A 15,599-nucleotide genomic window follows, 5' to 3' on the forward strand; every position below is an offset into this window, starting at 1 on the left:
TTCGGTTTTGCCAGAACCGCTAGGTCCAGCAATGAGCATGTTAAAGGGATGGCGAAGATACAAAGCCTCCCAACTGGCACGATCTAAGTGTTCGTCGATGACTTTGACAGTAGAGGAAGAGGGAGCAGAGACAGTAGAGGTAGCCATGGTGTCAGAAATGTCACTTGTGACACGAAAACAAACAAGACAAGAGTTTATATACTTTTTCAGAACACGTTTATTGAATGTTTTTTTATCAAACATGAATACGAAAGACAAAAATACATAAAAGCCAAAGGCTTAAGTACAAGGATAAAAGGCACATGATAACGATGAACGTGGAATAAACACAAGTGAATGTACAACATGTTTTGGGTAATGTTCTAACCAGTTCTATAGTAGGGGGGTAAGGTCACACAAGTGTCCTCCCGAAAGGGTCTTTCAGGTCTGTCCATGACAGTCCTGTCCTGGGTGACGGGTTCTTCTGGCACCGTCACTAACACGGATTGAAAAGTAACTTTTTTCCTTGAACAACTCTCGTGCATACTGGGCCACTTCTTGGGTCCAAGCCTCAAAACCCCATTCTTTCCAGGCACGGACATCTGTCCAATGGGGATGTAAGTCACAAGCTACACACACATCGTCATACACGTCTTGGGTCGCTAAAAGTTAACGAATCTTTTTTTCCTGTTGAGGTCGAGAAGTATCCAGATGAAAACGCAAGGCTTTGAGCAAAAGGAGTTTTTCGTGACCATTTAAGGCCATTGAGGTGGTAAGTACTGATCGTAAAGAGTCCACAAAGAATCGGCTGGTAAACGAAATCCCAGAAAACAAGTCACTAAGACACACACCACTTGTCGTCCCAAATTGAATGGATACAGTTCTTGTAATAATTGATGGTAATGATCCACGGTTTGAATATGGTCATTGAGTTCCTTCCATGGAATCTGTTGGATGACATACGACATAAGTCGTGGCATAGCAGCCTGTTTTTATAGTCTCTTTGTTTCGAAAAGAATACACGTACTTTTTAGCCAGTGATGTTCGTTTTCCAGTTGGGAATGTAAATCTTGCATACTGTAACCGAAACTTCAGAGTTCGATTAGAAGTTTCCTCTTCCGCTAAGTAGATTCCACGGAAAATATGTTGGTAATCCTTTACCTCGTCTTCCTCAATGGGTTGCTCTAGGTGAATCTCGAAGTAACCAAAATGATCAACACGTGAATCATCAGGGGCCTGGAAGTATTGAACAAGGTCTGACCACTGAAACAATTTCTGACGAATCAGTTCTCTTATACCATTCAGGTACCAGTGGTTAAAGATCTGGTGACGTAACGGATGCAGTTGTTCTTTACGTTTCACTTGTATTTTCACCAGCTCTCGGTAAATGCGTTCTCTCAACTCCACAGGCAAAGCACGAATGTTCTCTAGCAAAGTATCCATGAATAGGTCATACTAAATCCTCTTTGGTCTGACACAAGAAATGTACTCTTTGCACAAACATGGTTTCACTTCAGTGTCGAATTTAAATCGTTGAGTCACTAATTTGCACATTACAATTCGTTCAGAAGTTTCCTCTTTCACCAAGTTGACATTGTGTTCAAGATGTTGGTAATTCGTTAACTCTTCCTCTGGAATTCGATGCAGTACGTTTACAACGATGTAGGTAGAATCGTCCATACCAAACCAATCCTTTTTAAAACTAGACGATCGTTCATCAATGTCTGTCCGATGAAACACTTTCAATTGAATCAATCCTTGTATAGCCTTCAGGTACCAGTGGTTCAAACACCGGTGACGTAAGGGATGCAATTGTTCTTTACGTTTCACTTGTATTTTGACCAGCTCTCGATAAATGCGTTCTCTCAACTCCACAGGCAAAGCACAAATGTTCTCTTGTAAAGTATCCATGAACAGATTATTATGGTAAGAAGTTACTTCAATGTCTCGGTCCCACTAAGGGTAAGTAATGACAATTCGGTGACCATCGAGCATGTTCTACGTAGGCCGAATCTTGCGGGTTCCCAGTGGTGAAGTGACACACCGCAACTGAAGCACTTGACTTTATCTCCTTCGTCCAAGTAGAAAAATCCGGCTCTGGCTAATTCTTCGGGGGTCGGTCCTCCCAGATACTTTGGCCATTTTCCTTTGAACGATTGAAGACGATTTTCGAAGTCGCAGTATTCCGACAAACGCACAGGAAACGAATATTCGTCTTTCACAGGTTCGTTTCGATGAGGGTTGAGTGACATGGGTAGGAGTTTGCTCAGGGCTGGATGACATCCGTAGGGGGGTAGACGTGAAGGTGAACATTCCCCTTTAAAACGAAACCCAGTAAAATGTCCAAGAGGACGAACAGCATCGCTTTCGCATCCCACAGGTTTGACACGCACAGCATCACTTTCCATGATAGGGGTAGGGGCACTAAAGTTCCCATGATGCTTTACGGCATCGCTCAGGTCACAAGGTAGAGCATCGTATCCATCGCAAGGCTCACAATCGCACTCGTCTGCAAACTCCGTTACGCAATTACAATGGTAACCACATGGACAATCGCAGTTTCCTTCCGGACATTTTCCGTCGCAATGTCTGGGTCTTATCCATCCAATATTAGTCACACTAGAGGAAGATACAACTTTTTTACAATCCCCAAACTGGAACGATGTCTCTTTCAAAGTATTCATCTTGTTCGCTCGGTCTTGGTAGTCACAATGAACTATCGATCTTGCCTAGGGTTCCTTTTTTATATACAGACCAATACCGACGTGACCGTACGGTAAGGTGAAATGATTGGGAAGTCTCACTCGCTTCTGGTACACGATTTGATAGATTTTTTCCAGGGGTCGACTGACGATGTGGTGAGTGGGTAAACGTACAATCTTGTTCGGTTGGTGAGTGGTCACTTTAAAGTTTCCATCCTCTCCCGATTGCAAGGCTTCTTTCAATACCCCAAAGTTGACCATCGACTGGTACGATAATTCAGAGTCAGTCCTTTCACTTTGCACGTCGTGTGCACTTCTCCTTGTTTGTCCCGGTATTCGTAGCCGTAATTTTTGGGACCGCCACTGACGAAACTTAGAATCTTGTCGTCGGGATGCTCGTCTGTCCAGGCTCCTAAATGGTCTCCTTCGATGTTAGGGTGATGTTGAATCGGGTGATGGATGTAAATGCAACTGTCCATGTCAAAGTACAGGACGCGTTCCCCTAACAGTTCTAAAGCTTCGTACAATTTTTAGCGAGCATGGGCTGTCACATAAGCCGCAATGATGACATTTCCAAAAGGGTCGTCTTGTACAAAGTCCAGATCTTCTTCGTAATTGACCAAGGTCAAATCCTCACGAACGACGTCCACGTGTTTCATGTATTTGGTTTTGTCGTGAATCATGTGGAAGTAGCGGGAAGGTTCTGTCAAATATTCCGTCTTGGGTAAACACGGGCGTTGTGCCATTTTACCCCACAAGCAATTTAACATCACTTTGGCAAACGACCGCCTGCCTTCGTTTTTCTCGATGTGGTCTAAAGTGATGCCTTCTTGTTCGTAGTATTTCTCTTTGAATTGTATTTGGTCTTCGGGAGTGTGACACCAGGAAGGATAGCCGCTGGCTTCTTGCTTCAGTTTCAAAAAGGCATCCACGTAGTCGGCGAAAATGCCTTTCTGACTGGGATCACCCTTGCGGTACTGTTGTGTCTTGGGAAAGTGGCCAATTTCGTACACTTCTAACAGTTGGTATCCCATGTCCAAGGCTTTGAACAATTCTACGCTGACCCAGGTTCCCGTCAAGGCCCGTTCTTCCTGGCTGTGCTGACAAGGTTGGTCTTGGTTGCACGTTTCAGCACAAGTACGGCACAAGGGAAACATCAGTTTGCCTTGACAATGGTGAGGTAAGACGGGATGGTATAGGTTCGTGGAAGGCAAAACTTTACACTTGATCAAGCCTTCGTATTGTCGAATGTTTTTCAGGTCGATGTGTTCCGTGAACAATTGTGGGTGCCCTACGGGAAAGCGACAATATTTGCACACGTAGGGATACACCGAACACACGTCCAAGTATTTGATTTCTTCTCCTTTCTCTTCGTCGGCTTGGTACAGCAAACAGGTGGCATTGGTCCTTCCTCCGTACAAACTATCCCTCGGGTTCAGCGGGTCCATGAACTGGTAACTTTCCACGAGGCGTTTAAACTCGGGATCGGTTTTCATACGGTGATCGTACTCGTGTTCCCACATTTCCACCACTTGGTATCCTTGCTGTTCCAACTTTAGGCGCCACTGACAAGTGTCCTGGTACAAGTCTTCCATGGTTCGTTGTAAAAACTGAATTTTAGTGCTACGATCAGGGTAACAGACGGGACATCCGTGAAATAAGCAACCGTTAAACTTGTACACGATCTTGGGGTTTTCTAAGTCCCAGCCATCTACCGAATACGTTCCGATGGTCTTTTCGCCCCCTCCGTTGTGGGCATGCTTTATCCACATGTCTTCCTTGTCGCACAAGTAATGTAACCAACGTAGGGCTTTGACCGAGTATTGACGTTTGACAAAGTGGGTCGTTTGAGGACTGATGACAGCCACGGTGTTTTCATGCATGAATCGTTGGCGGTACACTAAGGAACACGCTTTGGCAATGGTGCAAGCTTCTTTCAAAGGATCGACCCCTCCGTGTTCCATGAACAGTTCTAGAAATTTTCCACAGCAACGCCGTAAAATGTCCACGTCGGAACGACAATACTTTAGCATTTCTTCCTGAAAGTCGAAAGGGTCCGAGGCGTGAATCTGGTACCAAGCATAGAAAGCTTCTCGTTGTTCGGTACGCATGTTGTCGGGGTCGTAATAGTGAGCCTCAGGCAAATGGGGTAGAACGGCATGTTGATTGGCTTCCGTATTGAAAAAGTGTGGAAAGTACCCTTTAGCCATTTCTGTCATTCCAAACGTTTTAGGCATTCGACTCAAAGGCATGGCCAAGTAACTCATCGAATCTTTAAACTGTACTTGTCCCACTTGCATGAAAATGATTTTGGCTCCGTTCAAAGTCACTTTAGGACGTTCGGTGCCTTGTTCCGTATAGTATCTGAGAAGAAACTGTCCATCGTATCCGGAGAAATTGTGAGCCATCACTGTGGCATGACGATGACAATCTCCGTAAAGTTCGATGTCCTCTTGGCTCCACGTCTTGTCGATGGGGTCTAAGACCCATTGGGCAAAATCGGCTAACGTGTTTGGTCCCCGAAAGATTTTTTCACGCCCTCCAGGAATCTTGCTGCAGTGAGGGCAATGACTGAAGATAGGTTCTTGAATGCACTTCTCGCACGCTCGATGAGCCACGCAGAAATTAGGAATGTGAATACCGGTCTCTTGCATGCATTCGAAATCGAAAAAGATGAAATTGCCTTTCTTCTTGTGACTGTCCTCTTTCTCTGGTGGGGGTTGGTATTTTTGCACGTAACATTGGTGTTCCAAGTCCACGATGTGGTGACAAATGTGACATTTTTTCTTTCCTGAACATACGTGTGCCTTGGTATTATTGGTACGTATGACTTGTCCACACGTAGGGCACAATCTCAGGAGTTGACAAGCGCATTTCTTCTGTGAACCTTGCGTTTTCAGATGTTGTTGGTAACAAGTAGGGCTAACAAACGTGCGCAGACAAGTCGAACAAGGCACTGGTTCTTCGCTCAGACAGGGTAAAGAGGCCAAACATCCTTGGCATTTCGATCCACAATGCTTGTGTTGCTCTCGATTATTATAACCATGGTCACATTTCTCACAGTAATAACTGTATCCCAGGAATCCGGTGATACTGGTAATCGTATCGAAATGGTCATCGTGATAATAAACATGAATGTATTTTCCGTCCTTAAAATGTTGGCCTCGAAACAACAGAGGCCCGCGCATTTCTTGAGGGTGCACTTTTAAGGTGTAGCGTGGAGCTAGGGCATCTTGCAATTTTTGCATCTCAGGAATGCCACAGGGTGTGTCTTTGGACAGGCCAGCTTGTTGCAACAGGAGTTCTGCTTCGTTTCGTTGTTTGGCTCGATGGGAACGTTGAATAGTGTTCCAGGTTCTTTTCCATTCTACCGTGTCGTTCTTGTCGGCATAGGTCCGTCCCACCACGATGGCACGGGCTAAACACATCTGGTCATGAGAGTTGTTAATTCGGACGAGACTCTTTTTGGTGTTGCGAAGGTCGTCCACCAATAACATCTTTTTGCGTCCAGTTCCTTGAGGAGGAGAGACGTGGGTCATGTCCAATGTGGCTTTTCCATCGGTGATGTCAAACTGGTCATTAGATTGTTGCACGTGTTGAATCTTGTCCATGACTTTGGAAGCGGTCAATTCTGCAGGGGTGCTAAACTCGATCCAAACAGGGGATTTCAAACCGTCGTGTTGTATGGAAAGTCTCAAGCGATCGTCTTCTTTGGGTTGACATTGCTGCTTGAGTGCAGTGAGCAAAGAATCCCACACCTCAGTGATGAACACTTCTGCTTTCTCTAACGGCACTTCAGCCTTGAAATCTTTAAACTTCACTGTGTATTTGTAAGCCGTGGTTCTAAATTTTCTAGAGGAGCGCTTTTCCGTCTCTTGAATGGAATAGTACTTTTCAGGGTTGACTAAGGGTGGTGAACTTGGTTTAGAGGGTTCTGATTCTGGTTCACTCATGTCCTCTTCAAAATCACTGGCATGAATTTGTGCCAAGATTTCAGCCCTGGTACGAGGCGATAGATCACGTTTCTGCCTCTTACTTTCTTCTTCTTTCTTCTCGAATGAATTAGATCGTTTCATCTTGAAAGCAAAAAGTCAAACGACTCAAGTTCAAACACCATGAGCTACTTTATAGTCATAGCAGACCAGCGTATATAAAAGGGTGTGTGTCTTGTCCTTTCACTATTCATTTCACTCTCAAGCCGAGCACAACGATGGAAGAGACTAACCAGATGGAACGTTTCGTCAGAGCTTTGCGAGGGGTCATTAGAAAATTCTCTTCAGACCAGCCTACGGACTATTCTCCTTCCTTTAGAGATAAAAGTCAAGATACTTGCTATATCTGTCAGAAGAAAGGGCATTGGTCTTCAGAGTGTCCAGACCGTCAAAAAAGAACAAAAACAGGGGCTAAAAAAGACAAAAGTCAAGATACCTGTTATTATTGTAAAGAAAAAGGACATTGGTCTCCAGATTGCCCAAAAAAGAAACAAGAGGAGTCAGAAGAAAAGAGGGATTCTTCAGAAGAAGAGAGGGATTCTTCAGAAGAAGAGAGGGATTCTTATGAGGAAGAAAGAAGACAGGTGAAGAAAAAGAAACAGGAAAAAAAAAGAAGAAGGGAAGAAAGCGAGGAGGAGGAAGAAGAGGAAAAGAGTGTGACGGTGAAAAAATTCAAAAAACAGAGAGACTAAACAAGGAGACAGAAGAAGTGAATGAACTTTTAATTAAAATGTTGTGTTGTGAATTGGATTGTAAAAAAAAATGGAGAAAAGAATAAATTAATGATATAAGGTAAGTGTCTTTGAGTTTTGATTTCAAAATAAGAAGCTACACTCACGCACTCATACACAGACACGTACTATAAGGGTAAAATGGGTGGGTTATTTTTTTTTTTTTTTTTTTTTTTGGAGTTATTGGCAAATTGAAATTGTATTTCTTTTCGAGAAATGTGGGTGGCCCTGAAAAGGGCCTTTTTTGGTGTAGGGGTGAGTTTAAGCAATCAACTTTAACTGCCTTAAGCCTTTGCCACGGCCAAGGCCTACTTCTGGACTACATAATGTTGATGATGATTGAGTTGAAATCACTAAGGGTGGTACGGTAGGCTTAGTCACAGGGTTGACGTGTTTAGCTCGGGAAGGTCGTATTCTCTTCGGTCGTAATAAAGAAGTCTGATACATTTGTTTCAGACTTCTTAACTCCGCTAAAATGTCCAACAGTACCGTGACCGTTTGATTTTCACCCTCTTGTTTCTTTGCTGCTACTTCTTCTTGCTGTTGCTGCTGTTGTTTTTTTCTTACCTCTTCTTCTTGCTGTTGCTGTAGGAGAAAAGCTTGTTCCGCTTCCTTTTGTCGTTGTATAAATTTCTCCAATTCTTCTTTCTGTCTCTGTCTAAAATTCTCCACTTGCAGTAATGAAGAAGGTAACGCAGGTTCCGGAACAAATTCTTGCGAAGAGAGAAAATCCACAAAATCCCAATTCACCTCTTCTGAAAGTAAGTCCGGGTTCCCTTGGGCAGTCTCCCCTGCTGGTGCACCCCAATGGATCGTTTTCTGAGTTTCCGTCATGTTGAATCACTGTCGCATAGATTGACTGCACATCTATATTGACTACGTGACGTCACAGACTGCTCTCTTCGGATTGGATGCGGCTGGCTGAATTTTGTAACGCGTGTTCGGATTGGTGAATGAACTCAATCCGTTTCAATCCTACCTCTGCCTATAAATAAGCGCCGTTCACTGCATTGATTCACCTGTTTCTCGGAGCCTCAAGATGTGGACCGACGTTCAATCTTCAACCCTTGTGTCAACAATGATGTTCAGGACGGACACGCTCATGTATGTCCGGTCCAAGTGGACTGTTGTTGATAGAACAGATACAAGTCTATGGATGAGGAGAGTTTATATAGAAAGACAAGGATGTCTCAAGAGGGTACTTGTGTATGGACCGGCAGTTAGAAGGAGTTTAAGAAGAAGAAGAAGAAGATGTGACAGATGCCATCTATGTTAATATTAATATTAACATAAACCCAAAGGCCCTTTTCAGGGCCAGCCATATTTCTCGAAAAGAGATAGCCTTTCCATTGCCTACCCCTTTTTTAAAAAATTTTTTTTAAAAAAAAGAAAAAAAATCTCATGTTCCATTCCCCTTGTCCCTAAACAAGCCCAAACTCTATTCCCCATGTTAAATTCCCCTTGTACGTAGAGTGACCCACGATTTATCGCCATGTTAATTCCCCTTGTACGTAATCTGACCCACGATTTTTCGCCATGTTAAATTTCCACTGTACGTAATCTAACCCAGGGGGGGTCTGTAATGCTAATTCCCATTGTACGTAAAGTGCCCCCCTTCACTACTCACATAGATGCTTGACAGACAACAGGTCAACCCACAAGTTCTTTTGATCTATGACCTGTATTGCTAAAAGTGTCATCTAAAACTGAAATGAATATTGAAGGAGAAGGTGGGAGTTGAAGAGCAAAATCTCATTAACATATTCATGGTGGAAGGAGTGGACTTAGAGAGAATATGGTATGAACATGCAGATTTTGAAAGAAATCCTCACAATTGTCCTCAGGTATGGAAGACAATCCACATTTAAAGAAACTGTTGCTGTTGTTTTGGGTTTAATGCCATTTCTCAGTGCAAGATATGCTACACCTGGTAGCCAGTAAAATTGGCAGAGGAATAATCCAGCAAAACCCCAGTAAGAACTAACAACCAACAGGAAGTTACTGGTAAGCCTTCTCACATACCCACATTGGCTGAGACCGAGACTCAAACCCAATTGAACAGAGATGAGATGGCAGTTATTAGTAACGTAATATGGTTTGAAGTCCTTTGCTACAGATTGTTTTAATAAACCAGGAGTTCCATCTGCAATACAGAAAAATAGATATCTTCTTTAACTTTGATTTAAATACCACATTTGTTTTATAATTTGAAACCATTATCGTAATCAAGTTTTCCATGGGAAAGACATAAAAACGTTCTGCCAGTAATTTACTGGCTAGATCATAATATAATTAGCTATGCAGAGTCCTGAAACTGACAAACTCTTTAGAGAAAACCTATCAATCTAATATGGCCAGATCCTTGATGGAGTCACAGAAGACCCTACACAGTCAAAATCTAATCCAAAGCTGAGTACTAGAAATTGATGTGAACATATCCTATTGTTGATAGAGTATGCCAACATTAGTACTCTAAAGAATATTATAACAATTCTTTGATGTACTATTTTGTTTACTTATGTGCTGTGCTTGATCCTTGGAACTAAACTGTACATTCAACTTTTTCCCCAAGATAAATCTTTATTTGCTCTTTGACATGGGAAGAAGTACCTATTGTAAAGACAATACATGAGCTGTATTTCAAGTTTCAGTGAAATGAAATTATATTTTATTCTGCTGGTTTGGATGTATAACTTCAAATTTTTGTGATCATAAGAAATAACATGCCAGAACATTGAGATTCTAGCTTAAATACAAATGCTTGAGAAATGCATACATGGTAACAAATGATGAGATGCTAGCTTAAAATGCAAAAACTAAATAATGTACTTCCAACACAAAAAATGCTTCTGAAGTGTGTTTCAAATACATTCTAAAGGCACATAAATATTTCTGGGTCTGGAAGCCAATGGAAACATGAAAATTATATTATATTTTTTAAGGGACTATCATGCTATTTGGTGAAAATAATTTCCAGGATTTCAACATAAGACCATTTCTTCCTTTTAACTGCTGAGTGTTGAAACGATCTATGATATTCTTCAGCAATAACCAAAGCTGCTGTGGTGGACATATTGGATAGCATATTAGCACCATTTTCATTTAAGACAAATTAGATATCATTACAGTCTTTGTGTCAAAACCTCGTGTCATAATGATCATCAATTCTGTGAGAGTCATGACAACACGTTTTTAACAAATGCCATTGTGGCAGCCATATTGCATGTACGACTGGTTTCATTTTGGACCAGCTAGGTATCATAAGGAGTCAATCTATGAAAACCCCACATTGATATAGCCATCCATTTATGAGGAAATATAACAATATTTTGAAAATAGTCACAATGGTGGCCATATTGAGGGTCAGTCATTTTCATTTATGATCAAGCAGACACCATAAGAACTCTTCTGATGAAAGCCTGATGTCCAAATGACTTCATTTTAAGAGGAGAAGCTACTACAAAAGTTTCAAGATGGCCATATTTTGAATGTCAAATCTCAAGATGATATTATCAATTAATCAGTGGAAACGGTGATAACAAATTTTTCAAGATGGTCACTGTGACAACCATATATGACCCCAGATCAGCAACACTTTCATTCAGAACCAAGTACACATAATAAGAAGTCTTTTGGTGAAAACCGCACGACAAATGACATTCTTTTCAGAAGTAGAAACAATAAGATCATTTAGATGGATGCTGTTGTGGCCATATTGGACACCAGATTGGCACAGTGTTCATTTAGGACCAAGCAGACATCTTAAAAGGTCTTTTAGTGTAAACCTCATGTTGATGTGACCATCCATTAATGAGGAGTAGGGATAAAAAAAAGATTTTCAAGATGGCTGCCACTGAGGCCACTATGGGCCATCAGACCAGATATCATAAGATACCGGCCAGATATCATAAGATACTGGCCAGATATCATAAGAAGTATTTTATTGAAAACCCTATGCTGATATGACCATACATTCAGGGGGAATAGTGATAACAAACTTTTCAAGCTAGCTGCATTGGTGGCCATATTGGATATGTCTAAACCACCATTTTCATTTAGGACCAACTAGACCATTGGATTAATGTGTGTGGAGTAGCAATAACAAATTTGTGTTAACAAATGGATGGATGATGAACAAAAGAACACCCCATTAGCTTCCCTGTTCTATGACCAGTACAGTAAATAAATTATTATTCATCTTATTTATTTGTTGCTTTGTTTATTTACTTACACATTTATGTATTTAGGAAGTATCACATGTAAATTAAAACACAAATCTCATTTTTCAATGCCAAGAGTTTTGAAAATTTTAATTATTTCATTGCAGGTAATTTTTTGTAAATTAAAAAAGCAGAACACAAACATTTTGTGCAGGAACTTGTTTCTACAAATTCAAACAATGAAGAAAAAATAAGATTTTTAAGTGGCTTTTTAGGCAAGAACTTAACTAAATCAAGTAGAATACAAACCTTGCTGCCAGTGGGGTCCTCACTTTCATTCGATAGTTTTGGAGACTGTACTCTTTCCACTGCTGTAGCTTTGGTTCTGCATACCTCTTTTTCCTCATGACCTCTGGAATTTTTCAGCTCTAAAAATAAAGGCATTATGATCATGGCATTTATGTATACAACATGAAATGGCAGAATGGTAGGCTAAATGTATGCACCACTCCTCCCTACATCCATATTGAACAGTCAAAAAAAAATCTCCATCCGAACAAGATACTTTTGTGACATTAATTACCTCCAGTTGCAAGTAGAAGAAAGAGAACATTACTCTTACCAAATTCATGGAAGCACTGTGATTGGTCAATATAAAGATCTTCAGACACCTATGAAATGTACACAATTCATGAAAGCATTGTGATTGGTGAAAAAAAAAGATTTTCAGACACTTTTTTGCTAGCCAAAGTTCTGATATGTTAACCCTATCTACACCATGGCAGATCAAGCAGATATTTCTTTGCTTTGGATCTGTGAATTTTATTGGATGTAGCAGCAATCCAATCAAAATTAAGTTGTTCAAATCTGTACACTGTTATGACATGATCGAGACAAGGGGAGCGTGTAGCTTGAATGGACTCATAAACACGCAATTTTCCACTGCCGGTCATGTTTGCACAAATACCTTTCACTTAAATGCACCTGGAATGGTTTCTTTCTGGTACGTAGTCTACTTTCAATGTTAAACTTACAAAGTATCCTTTTGAAGTCACTTGCCTGCACCATTTTCAGCTGATATACAATGCACCACTGTTACATGCTATTGGTTAGTTGGCATTACATACTAAGGGTGGCAACTCATGAAATCCAATAGATGTTACTAGCACAAAGCATTAAAATATCTGCTTGATCCACCAAGGAGTAGATAGAGTTAACATATCAGAACCTTGGCTAGTGAAGATGCAGACACCTATAAAACATACAAATCATCAATAACTGCACAATTGGTTGGAAATACAAATTAGAGCACAATTTCTTTGTGCCAAACTTAAGCAGACTAGCACAAAAATTACAAAGAAATCTATGTAGCACTCTTTCCATCAAGGTCCATAAAGAAATATCTGCAAAGCAAAATGAAAGTTCAAAACACATTCTGAGATAAATTGTTGTAAGTTTCCAATATAGCTTAGTGAGGTGAGATCAGTAAAATCTCTACAGAATTCTTGAGTTCTCCTATTAGTTCTGTACAATTTGTAAGAGATAATATCAAAGTGGCTGACAGCTACATGAACAAAAAAAACTGCTGCAGAATTAAACAGAGAAATACAGACAATTTTAACATTTAATTGTCTTAAAATATTTTGAAAAATTGTTTTATGTTTGGTTTAGTCATTTATCCCAGATTATATGGCTAGCAAATGAAAACATCATTTAAATTTCAGCTGAATCTATATTTACAGAAGGAAAATTGTAGGGACATAATTTAACAGGCTCTGTTTGATTATAAATGAGGAAGTTAAAAAAAAAGGTATTTGTACACTACACAGTTTAAGAGAAAATAGACTTATAGAAGTTATTATCTTTACTATTAATAAAAGCAAATTTATAAAATGGGTTAGTATTAAACAGCTTCAGAAGATGTTATACTTTTTTGTGGTAGTTGTATATGAATTCTGTGTAAATTTCAATAAATGTATTTGTCCAAGAATTAATTTAGAGCACTAGTATTTCCAGGGAAAAGAATCAAGAATCACTTTTCATTAAAATAATTTGAAGAAAATAAAATAATTAGCCCCAAACTGGTCACAACATAAAACACTTGGACGTCTCCAGTGTTAATCCAAGAATGACTATTATTTCTCAAAACATCAGTAATAAATTTAACTATAACGCAAAGCAGATGCCCGGATGTGGGTCAATTCTCTGGAAAACCCGGAGTTTGTAACAATTGATACATGTTATCTGACACGTGGGCCAGATATGACCTTGACTGAAATCAATGGTTCTTACACTGGTAATTAATAAAAAATAAAAAAAGTTGTTTAACAGAACCCTTACTGGTTCTGAATCAAGGTCAGAAACTAGAAACATTGTTTTCTATTTTTAGTTGCTTAACCCTTTACCTCATGCAAGCACATTTAGATGCCTCTACTCCATTCACATGGAAGTGTGTTTTGACACCTGCTGCAAACATAAGTCATTTTTAGCGGGTTTTTGTAGTGCCACCTTTGGGGAAAACCCAATATTAGATATCTCATTCATTGCTGTGAATGACCATTACATCAGATCACGTGGTCACTGTTTATGCTTTGGTTGAAATCTGCTATTTAAAGTAACTGGGTCTTATTATTCACTCTCCAAAATGGAGGTCGCAGATTTTGTTCAGTACTTTTCATGATTAGAATCACAACTATGGAAGCTTTAATAGCTCAGGTAAAGGCTCTGATATCGATGTAGGTAGCAATTAGTTTTTATGAATTATCAAATTCAGATGGCTTGGTGATGTATATGCATATAAAGAACTTGTAAATTTCGAGTATGAGAAATGGCAGCTACAGTTGGTCACACGGCATCAATGACTTGACTGTGAACGTAACATACACTACACTGCTTAACAGGTAACAGGCAGGCCTCTGCATATGGAGTCGAATAGGTAACAGGTGTTCTATTTAAACAAACAAACAATTAAATTAAATTAAATATACATAACAATATATATATATATATATATATATATATATATATATATATATATATATATATATATATTGCACATTAACAATTATCTCCCTTATGCCTGCTTTTGTAATCCCAAATACTGTAAAATGATTAAACTTGCAAACATTACTTTTCCAATTCCAACATCACAAAGGATTGCAAACGAGACACAAAGTTTCACAGATTATATTTTATATATGTGCATGTAAGTATTGACCTATTAATGGTTTATTAATACATCTTATATCAATCCTTCCTGTGGTGGATTTCTAACAGAAAATGACAATCATTTTCTTTTTGACTGCAGACTGTTTAATAATGCAAGACATGAGCTAAAATAATAGATTAACTTACTTATTTAATATAGGCTGCATCAAGGCGGTCAAACAAAAAAGGGTTAATATGCAAGCAACAAACTGACTCTTTTTTTACATGTGATTTAACAATAAGTCATTTCTGTGACTTTAAAAAGGCTTCCCATACCGTTTTTAAGTGTGTACAAAGAGATCTCATGAACTTTATTTTCTGATTATACACTTTATTTCATAGATGAAACTAGTGCTCATTTCATGCAAAATTGATTTAAGATTAAAGGTAAAAATCTATCAATTCATGAAATACAACTTATAAAGCCAATCCCTTAAAGAAACCAATCATGAATTTTGATTCAGTATGGACCCTCCTTCCTATTTCACAGGTATCTGTGAGAGAAAGGACTCACCTTTATCCCTTGGACTGGAAATTCTGAGGCATGGATCAGGTTTCTTTCTTGAAGATCTTCGTCCCAAACGCTCATGATGGAGATGGACTTCAACATCAATACCATTGATATTGTGAGACTTCAACAGCACTCTGTCAATAACTGAAAAATAGTTTTCAATCCCATGAATCATTAGAGAAATGAGAATTCTTTTACATGAAACCTTATTTAGCATTAAGTCTATGCTAACATTTTTGTTACATTTGTGGTAAATATTTTAATATAAAATAAAGAAACAAATCCACTAGTAAATAGGTAAATTCAAGTGATACATA

General features: G+C 39.5%; 1 protein-coding gene across 3 annotated transcripts in view; it reads right to left on the reverse strand.

Annotated features, from left to right (window-relative positions):
- LOC149795854 (uncharacterized) overlaps positions 1-15,599 on the reverse strand; it is a 76,552-nt gene that overhangs the window by 42,021 nt on the left and 18,932 nt on the right. For all 3 annotated transcript variants that reach the window (XM_089965777.1, XM_089965776.1, XM_089965778.1), the window contains 2 exons: positions 15,286-15,426; positions 11,874-11,992 (listed from right to left, as the gene is read on the reverse strand). In XM_089965777.1, coding sequence (XP_089821903.1) covers positions 11,874-11,992; positions 15,286-15,426 — 260 coding nt within the window. The remainder of the gene's footprint in view (positions 1-11,873; positions 11,993-15,285; positions 15,427-15,599) is intronic.

Source organism: Sinohyriopsis cumingii, chromosome 7 (genome assembly GCF_028554795.1).
Source record: "Sinohyriopsis cumingii isolate HCF-2022 chromosome 7, ASM2855479v2, whole genome shotgun sequence".
In the NCBI taxonomy this organism is placed as follows: domain Eukaryota; kingdom Metazoa; phylum Mollusca; class Bivalvia; order Unionida; family Unionidae; genus Sinohyriopsis; species Sinohyriopsis cumingii.